The 13593-nt window shown below is 42.4% G+C and overlaps 1 protein-coding gene across 3 annotated transcripts in view; it reads right to left on the bottom strand.

The window, feature by feature from the left end:
- Nucleotides 1–13593, bottom strand: part of Pigk (phosphatidylinositol glycan anchor biosynthesis class K) — an 80558-nt gene that overhangs the window by 36832 nt on the left and 30133 nt on the right. For 2 of the 3 annotated variants that reach the window (XM_059266475.1, XM_059266477.1), the window contains exons 6-9: nt 13483–13579; nt 11026–11143; nt 10763–10873; nt 6596–6768 (exon numbers count right to left, since the gene is read on the bottom strand). In XM_059266475.1, coding sequence (XP_059122458.1) covers nt 6596–6768; nt 10763–10873; nt 11026–11143; nt 13483–13579 — 499 coding nt within the window. The remainder of the gene's footprint in view (nt 1–6595; nt 6769–10762; nt 10874–11025; nt 11144–13482; nt 13580–13593) is intronic. The other variant, XM_059266478.1, reaches the window with a different exon arrangement.

Here is a 13593-nt window from a genome sequence, read left to right as displayed (position 1 = left end):
TGTCAAGAGGGAAGGGCTTGGTAGGGATTAGGGCTCCACAGGGACACGGGTTCATCAAGGCAGAAACATGGCAGAAAGAAGCAGGTGCAGTGTTGGCGACTGTGAAGAGTACCACAGAAGAAGACCTCCAGGCCCTGTGAGTGGCCAGGTCTCTGTTTCCTCACACAATGCAACTTATAGGTAGTTGATTATGAATCTTAAGAGTTATTATTATTAAAGCTGATAAGCTACAATAAGGACCTCAAAGCTTTAAGATGTGACTTGGATAAAAGTAAGATAGAAACTGATATAAGCATAAAGTCCTGATAAGAGTTGTTCTGCTTCTGTTTCCTTCTGGTGTGCTGTGGGTAGAACTCAGGCACTGTGAACACTGGGCAAGTCCTCAGCCACTGAGCTACATGCCTCGACCGTGAGTGTGTGTGTGTGTGTGTGTGTGTGTGTGTGTGTGTGTGTGTGTGTCTGCGTGTGTGTGCGTGTGCGTGTGCGTGTGCGTGTGTGTGTGTGTGTGTGTGTGTGTGTGCTGGGAATCTAAACTCAGGTCCTCATGCACGCACAGGGAGCACTTGCCACTGAGCCGTCTCCCCAGCTCCTAAAACACTCTTGAGGCATCATCTACAGAGGCAAGTACGAGAGCGCATTAGCTCCTGTCAGCTCGGGTAGTGTGTGGCATGAAGATAAAGATGAAGCTAGAGAGAGTGCTGCAGTGACCAGGCGAGAGGCTAACACCACGCTGCACCTACAGCAAGGAAGAGAGAACGGGGCAGGAGCCTTAGAGCGTGAGGATGCCTGTGGGACACATTACCTTCAATCCTCATACTACTCTAAAGGGGCAAAGTAAACCACTATTATTTCTCAGATAGAACATCTAAGCTCAAGGAAGACTAAAGAATGTGTCTGAAGATGGAATGCAAACCACTAGACCAAAAGGCTTCACTCCTGCCATGCTTTCCTACTGTACCATGCTGCCTTGGGGGACTTCTAGCACCAGGACAGGATAGCGGGCAGTGACCAGCCTGAGACCCACTGAAAAGGCACACTATGATCTCGGTTTCAAGACCGGGGTTACAGGTTTGTTGTTGTTGTTGTTATTTTATATCTTCTGCCTCTTGTGTCACCTAAAGACTGCATTCCTAGTGTTTATTTTATAAAGTGAATCTCTTAAAATTCCAACCACTTTTTAAAATTAAAGATCATTTATTATTAAGTAATAACAAACAGTCTTCAAACATCCTGTGTTTTGATCTTCAATTTCTTGTTCAAGTAATTTGAAAAGTAATACATTAAAAGATGTTAAAATGTGGTGATTCAAAAGAGTCCTATAGATTTAGGTTTCTTACAAGTAAAATTATATATTGCTAGGTTTCTTATGGCAAATAATTTACACACAGAGAAATCCCTACCATTCTTTTCAGCAAGGTGGAGATGAAAGCATCAGTTTATTTAGAGCCACAGTCTACCTCAACCTCCAGTGCTTTTGGAAAGGTCTGTTACACATATGCCGACATGAAATACTGCTGCCGACTTCTGGGGCAAAGAATCCAGGTCTACAAACAGGAGCCCTTAAAACAAGAAATGACTAGATGGCATTAACAATAGATATTAACCAAATGGTGGAGTGGGGCACAGACACCACTGTAGCCAAAGTTAATTTCTGTTAATTCCTGTGATCGGCTTTCTCAATGCCAACGTGACCAAGCAACTTACCAATACATGGAGCATAGATTCTTGCTTTTACTTTATAAGCACAAGCAAAGCTAGTTCTCAAGAGACCACATGAGACAGAGCCACTGAGACCAAGAAGCGTTCACGAAGTCTTCCTCTGGTTATGCGGCTGGTGAGTGAGTGCTGGGGGCTTGACCACAGGAGCAGACTCCGGGTGGTAATTTAGCTGTAATATTCCCTCTATCATGCAGAAAAAAAATTTAACCCATGCTTAACTTACTGGGGTGAAGCAGTACCACAATCAATATGACAATCAGGAGTGTCAGGGAACAGAGGCAAAGGTCTAAAAGAAACGTTAGCAATCTTGTGATTAAATCAGACATTCACCCTCTGAGCATCCCATGGACAGATGCCCGTGATATATAAACAACCACACCATTTCTAGATTGGATACAATTTCACATTTTTAATTCTAACATTTAGCGTTTTAAGAAAGAACAGCTTGTTTTGATAAAGTTTGAAATGTTAACGAACACGGGGTCTACAACTCTGTCATACAGCATATTTGCCACTTCCGCTTGAGCATGCTGAATTCCCATGACAGGAACACGTGGAGCTACACTGTGCGCACACACTGCCACCTCAGAAGTCTCAGAGCAATTCCATGTATGCTTCAGTCCTCTATACAGGGTAAAATAAATCACTAAAGTTTATAAAACAGGCCGGGCAATGGTGGCGCTCGCCTTTAATCCCAGCACTCGGGAGGCAGAGCCAGGTGGATCTCTGTGAGTTCGAGGCCAGCCTGGGCTACAAAGCGAGTTCCAGGAAAGGCGCAAAGCTACTACACAAAGAAACCCTGTCTCGGGGAAAAAAAAAAAAAAATTATGAAACGATCAATGCATTCTGAAGCTGTAAGAATTTTATGTTTGCAAAATGACAAAATGGATAACTTCAAAGTAGTTCTGTGCCTTTATAAATCAAACGAATCACCTAATTTCTCACATTCTATTTTAATAGAATCTGAGATAACTAGAGTGGCAAACTGTCATAAGATAATAAAGCAGATGGCCAAGTAAGATGCTGAGGGTAATATAAGACTATAGTGAAGCAAATACCTGAGCCACCGCATACAGTATGTGCAAGTCAGGCACAAACCCTGTCAGCTGTGACGGGAGCATCTCACCCGACCTGTGGGTCAAGGTTCAGTCTAACCTACTCACTATGAGTAGCAGTCAGAGAACAGTGCAGTCACAGATTCCACAATATTCGGGATGAATTTACCCAACACTCAGGTGTCTCCATGAAACATCCCCTAACTTCTGACTGAATTCCTGTAAATATACATTCACTGGAATGCATGTGGTGAATTAGATATGTGGTAGTCACTTTCACTGTGGAATCAGGCTGTCCATATCTGGTCAAAAGAGACATCTTCTGGAGTTTCTGAGAGGATTTGGTTCAGAAACACCAGAGTCAATATGACCCCCAAACAAGGGATCATTAGAAAAATAAATTGTATAACCATCACCTGGAAAATAACTATCCAAATAACTGTTGGGATATGCTCACAGACTGTAGGACCCAATGCTGCTATCCATACTCCCCTAATTAACAGAGTCAAGCCAATCTCAATCAAAACCCAGTAGGCTTTCTTAAGAAACTCACAAGCTGACTCATAAGCAAAATGAATTTCAACCACTACTCACATCATACTCACAAACTGACTGAAAATAGAACAGAGGTTCAATCATAAAATTTGAAACTATAAACTTCTTGAAGTCTCTGTGACTTTAGGTTAGGCAAAAAAATGACTCCCAGAAGCCACTAAACATAGAGAAAGTTGATAAGCCAACCAATAGTGAACCAAAATGAAAGGTAGACCACAGACTGGAAAAAACATTTTGTGATTCATGTATCTGAAAAAGAACTTGTATCCAGAACATAGAGAGAACTGTCAACATTTAATGAAGAAACAAATCAATATTTTAAAAATGAGCAAAAGACTTCAAAGGATACTTTATGAAAGATGTATGAATGACCAGTAAATAAAAGTATGCTCAGCATCTTTAGGCATTAACTATGCAGATTAAAACCACCATGAGCTTTCCTACCCAGAACAGCTAAAAGGAACAGCAGGAGCCAGTGAGAGTGTGGGTGGTCATCTGTGAGACTACCAAGGGAAGGTGGCGTGGAGAACAGCTGACGACAGTCTCCTAGCAAGCCTGTGGTTCCCATGTCAGCAATCCCACACTCAGATATGTACTCAAATTAAAAGAAATCTTATCGTTTATATGCAAACGTTTACAGCAGTTTTTTCTAAACAATTCCCAAACTCTGGGACAGGGAGAAAGGTCCTTGGGTTGTAAATGGGCAGTGTGTGGGATAACCATCAGAAGGGGCTGTTGACACAACTATCCAGACACAAGCATAGCACACTAGGGCAGAGCCAGAATCCCCAAGCGCTCTACTGCACGGCTACATGTGCACGCTGGTCTATTAAAGGGAGACCTTGGGCCTGGAAACAGTCAAGGTGGCTAAGAGAAGAGTCATAAAGTACTTAGCATGACAGACTGAATATACCAACTGTATATATTTGTCAAAATTCTGAAATATACATTAAAAGGCGTTCCATTTAAGTAAATTATCCTTTGTTCAATAATATTTTATTCTTTGAAGGTTCCATACGTTTATACAATGGATCTTTTTAATGAAAAACTATAGCCATGGTCAATATACATAAATTTCACAAATAAATAGCACAAAAGGCAAAATACACTATCTGAAGGAAGTAAACTGAGTCAAAGAGCAGTCTGTACTCCTATGCTCACTGGAGCTCCATGATGTCACCTTACCCTGCCTAAGTTTCAGAAAACACATAAAAATTCCAATTACTTTTGTATACTAATGATTTCATTCTATATGATTAAGGGTGTACGCTGAGACTACACAAAAATAAAAAATAAAAAAGCCAATCTGAACCAATATAACGCATTGTTTCCATTATGTGAAAGTGTTTTTTAAAATGTAACTAGAATTTAATAACACTGTATTAATATTGCTGGTCTAAAATTTGAAAAAGTAAATATACAATGTAACCCAGTATTTCCTTCACAAGATGGGTTTTTTGTGATATCTACTTTCTGGTGGACAGACTCTTCTCTACATAGACTGTCATTCATATCTGCATGTGAATAGCACCTGCACACAATGAGATAATACCTGTTCATACATGTAAAAATTCCTGGAGCAAAACAGGAACGGAATTCTCATGTCATCTGAATGACAGAACCAGCAATGTTTTTGAGAGGGGTCTCGCTATGTTGCATGGGATAGCTAATTCTTGGGTGCAGTCTTCCTGCTTGAACCTTTCAAACAGATGCAAGGCAGGGACACCAGTGCACACCACTATGTCCTGTTTACATCAGTCATGATAAAGGCTCCAGGTAAATAGCAACACCCTAAATAAAACTTACTTGCAAACACTAGAGGGCGCGCTAAACCAACAGCCTGGAATGCAGCTGCGGAGCTTAGTTTTATCCTTAGATATAAATGGAGACAACTATCAGCACTAAGACTTTTGCTTTCAAACAAATACACAGAGAAAACTGAAAAGGCAAAAATCCATTCTTCCAGAATACATAACAAAACTCACTACAATCCCACTGCACTCCTCTTCAGCATCCAGTAACAATAATACACACCGTTTGGTGTTGGGAGAAACAAAGTGCAAAGCCGTCCTTGTCTCCAAGAGAGATTACATCAGTGTTCAGGGGGCTAAATGGGAGTGAACAGCCTTTCACAGGTTAAAGTCTGGGAAATTTTAAAACCAATCTGCTAAGAGACATGACGTTAATGTATTATGTCATACTTCATTAAAGTATTGAAGTGTAGTTTAGCAATTTTTACAAAGGTAATTTAAAAGCTGCCATTTTAAAAATTAATAAAATTGTTACTTCTGTTGTTCTTATCTGCTGCTTTCATAGTTTTATAAGCCAATAGTCATAAGAAATTGAAAAAAAAATCAACTTAAGGTTTTGAATTCTGAAACAGGAAGTGAGATTGTGCCTAAGTCCTCCCAGGAAAAGTCTTTCCTGCATTTTTAACTTATTTCTATTACTTTCAGAACTATAAATCCTTGAAACAGAGCATGCTGCCACTGGTGAATGGGAAGGGCCTGCAGTACAAGCTGCCCAGACCTCAAGCAGCACCGGACAACAGTTACATCCTAGAAAAAGGCACTGCAATAGTTCCCACAAAAGCTTCTTTTGCCTTTCAAAAATAATTACAGAAAAAAATTGAGCATTATAAATTATTTCAAACCCCCAGCTTGAACCAATTTCCTTCACCTTCTCTCACACAAACACACACATAAACCACTGCCCTACACAGCTACTTCTGCCTTATGCTTCTCTCCCACCTTCCCTAACTGATTACCAAGAGACCCAACAGCAAAATATGTTTGACTGACAGACTGTTGTGGACATCTCAAGTCTCAACACATCTCAACCTGCAATATGACCAATACTGTATTTTGGAAACCATCACAATCCACTCACAACCACAGTTTCCCAGCCATATTTCCAACTTCTGTCCACAATCTGAAAAGCATACAGCTTGTGAAGGGTGAAGACCAGGCAGAAACTCGAAACTACTTACAAACACCAACTTTGGGTCCTGGAGGAGCAATAGAGTATCTCGTCCCCCTTAAAAGTACACTGTGCCCTTGGTGACTTTCCTATTTTATAGTCTCTGGCACCTCAGGTCATCTTTAGAAGGTGACTGTGAACTCCAGTAAACACTCCTTTTGCTTTTCACAGTGAGTGAGCATGTGTCTGTCCTTGATAATCACTAATGTGGATCCTAGTACATCTTATAAAAATTCACAAACCATGAGCCTAGAACTTTCTATTCATATAGCAACTAAGAGGAATACCTTCTCTCCACAACTTGTGAATCTCCTTGCAGACTGATAGTCTCTGTTGTGATTTCCACTTTCCGAACACTTCCAAAGAAATCGGTTATCAGGACATTTTTAGGATCTCGCTGGAAAAGGTCAGTACGATGTCCAGGAGTAGATACACAGAGACTTTTGGGACAAACTTGGAACTGAAAATAATAACAATATTAGTAATAGTGATAAGCACATAAACAAACAACTTTTATTAAGTCAAGTAAAACAATACATTAGACTACAGTGTATTCTAAAGATAAGGTATGGGTTAAGACTAGCATTTCTTTCTTACTGCAGTATCTGACATAAGGAAGCCATACAGACATCAAAAGAATGCTAAAGAAAATTGGTCAGAATCCATCACAGTAGGGTCTGACTCTAACATGACTGTCAGCTACAAGGCGCCACAGTAGTCCAAGGTGTAAAGAAGATTAAAGAGGAGCCCTACTGTACTCCAGGAAGGTAAAGTATCACCCCTACAGCATACCTCTTGCTACCGCTTTGAAACTATGTGCTACTTTATAAACCAATCAACCTAGTTTAACCATGGTGGAAATGAACCCAAGGTCCCTCCAAAAAGGCAGGTGAAAACCATGACTTCCCCACTCACAGATGTCACAGTAACTTCTGTGTTAATCTTCCCTGTGACATTCCACATTAGTGATTATCAAGGACAGACACATGCTCACTCACTGTGAAAAGCAAAAGGAGTGTTTACTGGTGTTCACAGTCACCTTCTAAAGATGACCTGAGGTGCCAGAGACTATAAAATAGGAAAGTCACCAAGGGCACAGTGTACTTTTAAGGGGGACGAGATACTCTATTGCTCCTCCAGGACCCAACACAGCCCTATGACCACAGTTCCTCAGCAAACTTTACTCTATCTCTAGCCAACAGAAAACAAAACAAGTATGATTACACCTAGAGATATATCAAATCACTATACCTGTAAGTTCTTATTGATCACCACAGATCATTTTGTGTATGTGTGCATGCATGCATGAATGTGTATGTATTTAAGGCAGGGTCTCTCTACATAGGCCTGGCTGTCCTGGAACTCACTGTGTAGACCAGGTTGGCCTCAATGTCACAGAGATCCACCTGCCTCTGTCTCCCTAGTCCTGGGATTAAAGGTGTGCACCATCACACCTGGCACTTATGGATCATTCTTATTGAAAGACATTAAAATAGACATCAATGAATTTTCAAATGGAAGCGAGAAACCAAGGTAAGATATTAATAAGGCGTATGGATAGATAGATGATTGATAGATTTTATATATATGTATGTGTGTGTATGTGTATATGTGTGTGTATTTACATATACTGCAATCAATTAAAAGTCTCATTATTTCTCATAATTTCAATGGGAAAAGTAGTTTTTAAATTTATTAGACATCAAAGAACAACACATATTTTAAACTTTTGAAAAGGCATGCCATGCATTCCAAAAGCTGAGAAAAAGATTTTAAAATTAAGCACTATAAGCCAGGTGACGCATTTTATTTTCAGAATAAATGTGTGTCACATTCCCACATGAGATAAACGGCCACAGGAGCTGCTGTGCTCAGGTTCTGTGATAGCAGAAGTTCTGAGGAAAAAGCATGTTTTCATAAGGGAGAGACATAAGGTGGAGGAGCCTTTTGTCTCCTTAAAATGTGAAATTAGCAGGGTCAGGGACATCGCAGGAAAATCCACAGAAATGGCTAGTTTGGCTCATGGGAGCTCACAGAGTCTGAACCAACAACCAGGGAGCCTGAATGTGACTGACCTGGCCCTCTGTATACATGAGACAGCTGCACAGCTGGTGGGACTCCCTGCAATGGGAGCAGGGCTGTCCCTGGTGCTCTGACTGGCTCTTGGGAACCTATTCCTCATGCTGGAGTGCCCTGCCCAGACTGAATAAGGGGGAGGTGCTTGGTCTTATGGCAGCGTAATAGGCCATGCTTTGCTGATGCACAGGGGAGGCCTGGCCCTTTCTGAGAGAATACAGAAGAGGGGTGGATGGTGGGGGGAGAATGAGGAGGGGGAAGGGAGTAGGAAGAGAAGAGGGAGGGGAGCTGTGGTCAGGATATAAAATCAATCAATTAATTAGTTAATTTTTTTAAAAGTGAAATTAGCATTATAAAAAGTTTGTTTAAATATTCAAGTTCCTATCAGGATTTAACAAGCATCAAAATACACATCTTCAAATTGGTATTAGCAAATACGCCTGTCACACTTGGCAGCCCACAGCAGCAGCTCTCAGAATTTGGCAGGACTCTTCAATACTGAAACTGCACTCCAAAGGATTCTGCTCAGTGAGAGCCCAGTGCAGAGGGTAGGAACAGAGCCATCTGCTCGGTCACCCTCTGTTCCTAAGCTCCAGGAAAGCAGAAGCAGTGTCCGCCCCATGTTGTGCACAGCCAGTGACGGACGGCACTTATCGAACACTGAAGGGATGTCCTAAGCCAGGGGTCGCAGCAAGCAGGACACTGACACAGGGAGGGCAGGACAAGAAGACCAGACGAGTGTGTGCAGATGAACGGACACATGGAGCTAAAAGTTTTCCTCAGGTCCCACCTAACCCTGCAGTCCACAGCTGCTCATAAAATAATCACTCAGAAGTTTATGTTAATTAAAACTGCTCGGCCATTAGCTCAGGCCTGCCACTGACTAGCTCTTACATTTAAACTCAGTCCATTTCTGTTCATCTATACGTTGTCACGTGTTCCGTGGCTTTATTATCTGTGTGTTCATTTGGGTCTGAGCGGCTGCAGGACCTCGAGGACCGGAGCCGGGTGGGCACAGGAAAACTTTCAGTTACAGACACAGGGTAAGCAGGTGGACAGAGTGACGTCATCACACAGCCACCATCTGCAGCTTCTCATTTTGCCAACTCAACAGCAGTGTCAAGCTGCTGTGATTGAAATGACCCAATCAGCACAGGAAAGAAGGGAAATTTTAATTAAACTCAAGTTATACTAAGAGACTCTACTAAGAATTATAGGCTACAAACACTATGTAGGGTAAGGTCTCTCTTCCAAGAGCTTCACATTTAATGACAAAGACTTCACTCACTGCCTCAAATCAACAAAAGACAGACTGTGGTAAATGTTATAAATGAGAAATTAAGTTCTATGGAAGTTCTGAGACGGTAAAATAAATTCCAAGGAAGAAGTCAGGTGGCTTTCCTGGAAGAGTATCGTTTGACTCAGAATAGGCAGAACTTCAAAAGGTGAACAGACAGCTTTTAAATAGACCTCGTAGGTAAAAGCAAATGAAACGAAGTAGCCAAGTACCTCAGGAAAAGAGGGTGACAGGGTTAAAGCCTGTGGCCCTGCCTGCTAACGGCACATGGGAGACAACAAGATAGCCTAGCAGGTATGGGCACATGCCACCAAACCTGATGACTTGAGTTCCATCCCCAGGACCCACATGACAGAAGGCCACAACCTACCGACTCCCTCAGACTGTGCTCTGGCCTCTGCACACGCACATGTGCACATACATGCACACATATGTAAACATGCACACACATGCACACGCATTCACACATATATGCACACCCACACAAACAGATAAGCATAATTTTGAAGTTTTTTAAAGGAAGAAGATACTAATTTTTTTTTAAAAAAAAAAAGGTGGATGCTGTGGGATGTATGGCAAATGTGTTGCTGATTAATCAATAAAACACTGATTGGCCGTTGGCTAGGCAGGAAGTGTAGGCGGGGCAAGGAGGAGAATAAAGCTGGGAAGTGGAAGGCTGAGTCAGAGAGACACTGCCAGCCGCCACGATGAGAAACAGCTTGTGAAGATGCCGGTAAGCCACGAGCCATGTGGCAAGGTATAGATTTATAGAAATGGATTAATTTAAGCTGTAAGAACAGTTAGCAAGAAGCCTGCCACGGCCATACAGTTTGTAACCAATATAAGTCTCTGTGTTTACTTGGTTGGGTCTGAACGGCTGTGGGACTGGCAGGTAAAAGAGATTTGTCCTGACTGTGGGCCAGGCAGGAAAACTCTAGCTACAGGTGGATTCAAAACAGTTGAAAAGGCCACACCACGATGCAAAGACAGCACCCCCTGGAATCCTGGGAAGAAGAGACCTCACAAATCACACTAAAGCTAGCACACCAAGATGCTGAAATCAAGTGAATGAAATACTTACAAGGTCATTCATGTTAGTTTGGCTAGCTGGATTAATCTCTTCCAAAAATTCCAAGACATAAAATGTGTACCTATCCATAAGATGCACTCCAATGGCAGGGTCTGGTTGATGCTGTGAAAGTGGGGGAAAGGACCTGTCAAACAGGATCATCTTAACAAACGGTTAAAAATATCGAAATTTCTTATTTATAAAGTCCAAGAATAGCACATCTTCTCATAAAACATATGAAGTGATTTGAGAAACAGTAATGGGCAGACACTTACTGACAGCGAATCCTCTCCCACTTGGCTACTAGCCAAAGCCATGATGTTGGGAGAATAAAACCGCTCATACATGGATGCACCTTGGCAAGTATCAATAATAAACAACAACTCATTGTAGCTGAAAGAAAAGTGACAAAACCTGACATGAATCACGCTGTTAACTGCACATTAACATTTCTCCAATAATTCAATGACTTAAGCCTGAGTCATCTCATTAGCTAAGTTAAGAGAAGAATCCTGCTCATGAAAACACTCCAGAAGGGCACACTGGGCACGTCCCAGGGCAGCTGTGTCCATTTGTGTGCCCTCTGTTCCTGGCCACATGATGCAGAACTCAGACAAATATTCAAGAACTCTTGACATAAAAGTTTTCTTGGAAACTTAACACATACACACAGAGCTGTAACTCTGTATGCCAGCACATATGTGTATAGAGGTTCTGATGATGCTCATATTTCACATATTCTCATGTACAACTCAGTCACCACACTCAGACCATGTACAGAATGCAGATCTATAACTCAGGAGGGAGACAAGTGCTGAGACAGGCATGGTGTCTGTGCCACTGTCGTCGTCCTGGGATAAAATCCCAGCAGACACAACTGAAGGGCGTCTGTTTAACTTACATTCCACTCCATGGAAGGAAAGGCATGGTGGCTGACTGGCTCCATCCACGGTGGCAGAAGCCTGTAACATACTCACATCTCTGTGGTTCAGAATCTGAAAGCACTGGCCAAATCAAAATCCTGCCGCCACCCTCACAGTCCACCCCAGGGAGCTGTTTCTGTTAGCTCAGCCACAGCCCCCAGGGTCCTAGCCTCTCAACACCAGGCCACCCGCTAGAAATGCTGCCCTCAGGGACTTGTGGTACTGGCTTCTAGTCTCCACTTCTTCATCCTCCAAGATACGAACAAGCCAACCACAGGCTCCTGCCACTGACAACCGACTCGCCCCACACACTGTGCCTTCCTTACCAAGATGGACTGTCCCTTCCAGAACTGAGGGCCAGAGTAAGCCTCTCCTCCCGAACACTCTTGCCTTGTGTCCTAGCAACAAGAAACCTGCCACTGAGAGGTAGAGCCACATGGGAAAAAAGTGTGGAAGAGTTTGGGGCTGTGGCCTAGAGAAGCCTTGTGGTGGTATTGTGTTCCCCAAAATATTGTGCACCCTAATAAACTTATCTGGGGTCAGAGACAGAAGAGCCACTAGATACAGAGGCTAGAAAATGGTGGCACACACACCTTTAATCCTAGCATTCCAGGGGCAGAAATCCCTCTGGACCTCTGTGTGTTCAAGGATACAGCCATGCATGGTGACACACGCCTTTAATCCCAAAAAGTGAGCCTTTAATCCCAGGGAGTGATGGCAGAAAGCAGAAAGGTATATAAGGCGTGAAGACCAGGAACTAGAAGCATTTGGCTGGTTAAGCTTTCAGGCTTTCGAGCAGGAGTTTAGCTGAGATTCATTCTGGATGAGGACTCAGAGGCATCCAGTCTGAGGAAACAGGATCAGCTGAGAAACTGGCGAGATGAGGAAGCTGTGGCTTGTTCTGTTTCTCTGGTCTTCCAGCATTCACCCCAATAACTGGCCTCAGGTTTGATTTTATTAATAAGAACTTTTAAGATTCCTGCTACAAAGCCTCACAGTGCTCTTGCAGGGATCAGAAGGTCAGCATGCCGACAGACACAGACAAGAAAGTCTGTGCTCATCAGGTCTCAGAGAACACCAGGAACTAGAGACGTTCCACCTGTATTCTGGCAAAGGATCTGGCGGCATTCTGCCTGCACTCTGAAACTTTAGCAAGGTTGAACCAAACATAATGAACTAATGTAGTGGCACACATCGTAACTTCAGCTACTCAGGAAGCTGAAGCAGGAAGGTCATGAGTTTAAGGAGTGGGGGCGGCAAGAACACCCTTCAGCTACATGACATGAAACGACATCTTAAAAGCCAATCCAGGGCCAACGGGAGGGCTCCACAGGAAAAGACTCTGCTGACCAAGATGTACAACCTGAGTTCAGTCCCCACAACCCACACAGTAGAAGGACATAAACACACATGTGCACACACACATACATGTGCACAAATGCACACATACACACAACACTAACTGAATAAATAAAAAATATTTCAAGTCAACTCATTCATGTTAAATAATAACTGAATTTTTGTTTCACAAGGCTCTGTTCAATGAAATAACAAATACAAATTTCACAGTAGAAGAAATGATTAGGGCAAGCTAAATCATTTGGAAATCATGTGAAATAATTATACATCTCCCACGGGAAAATTTGATTATTAGTGCATCCTGCAAAAAGAAGTCATTTATTTGGGGCTGGGTGTGTAGCTCAGGCTAGAACACTTGCTCAGTGTGCACAAGCCCTGGTTCAGCCCTCACACTACAGGAGAAATACGGGAGATGTTAAATAATAAAGTGAAGAGTTACTTGCTGATTACCGTCTTTTCTGCCACATCTGTTCAAAAGCATCCGCAAGCTCTATGTTGGTGATTTCTTCAGAATCTTGGAATTTCAAGAAACCATTTCCCCCATGACCTTGAAGAAAGCCA

The sequence above is a fragment of the Peromyscus eremicus genome, chromosome 6, assembly GCF_949786415.1.
Source record: "Peromyscus eremicus chromosome 6, PerEre_H2_v1, whole genome shotgun sequence".
In the NCBI taxonomy this organism is placed as follows: domain Eukaryota; kingdom Metazoa; phylum Chordata; class Mammalia; order Rodentia; family Cricetidae; genus Peromyscus; species Peromyscus eremicus.
Note: the sequence above shows the minus strand (reverse complement) of the source record. Positions and strands in the feature narration are given on the sequence as shown.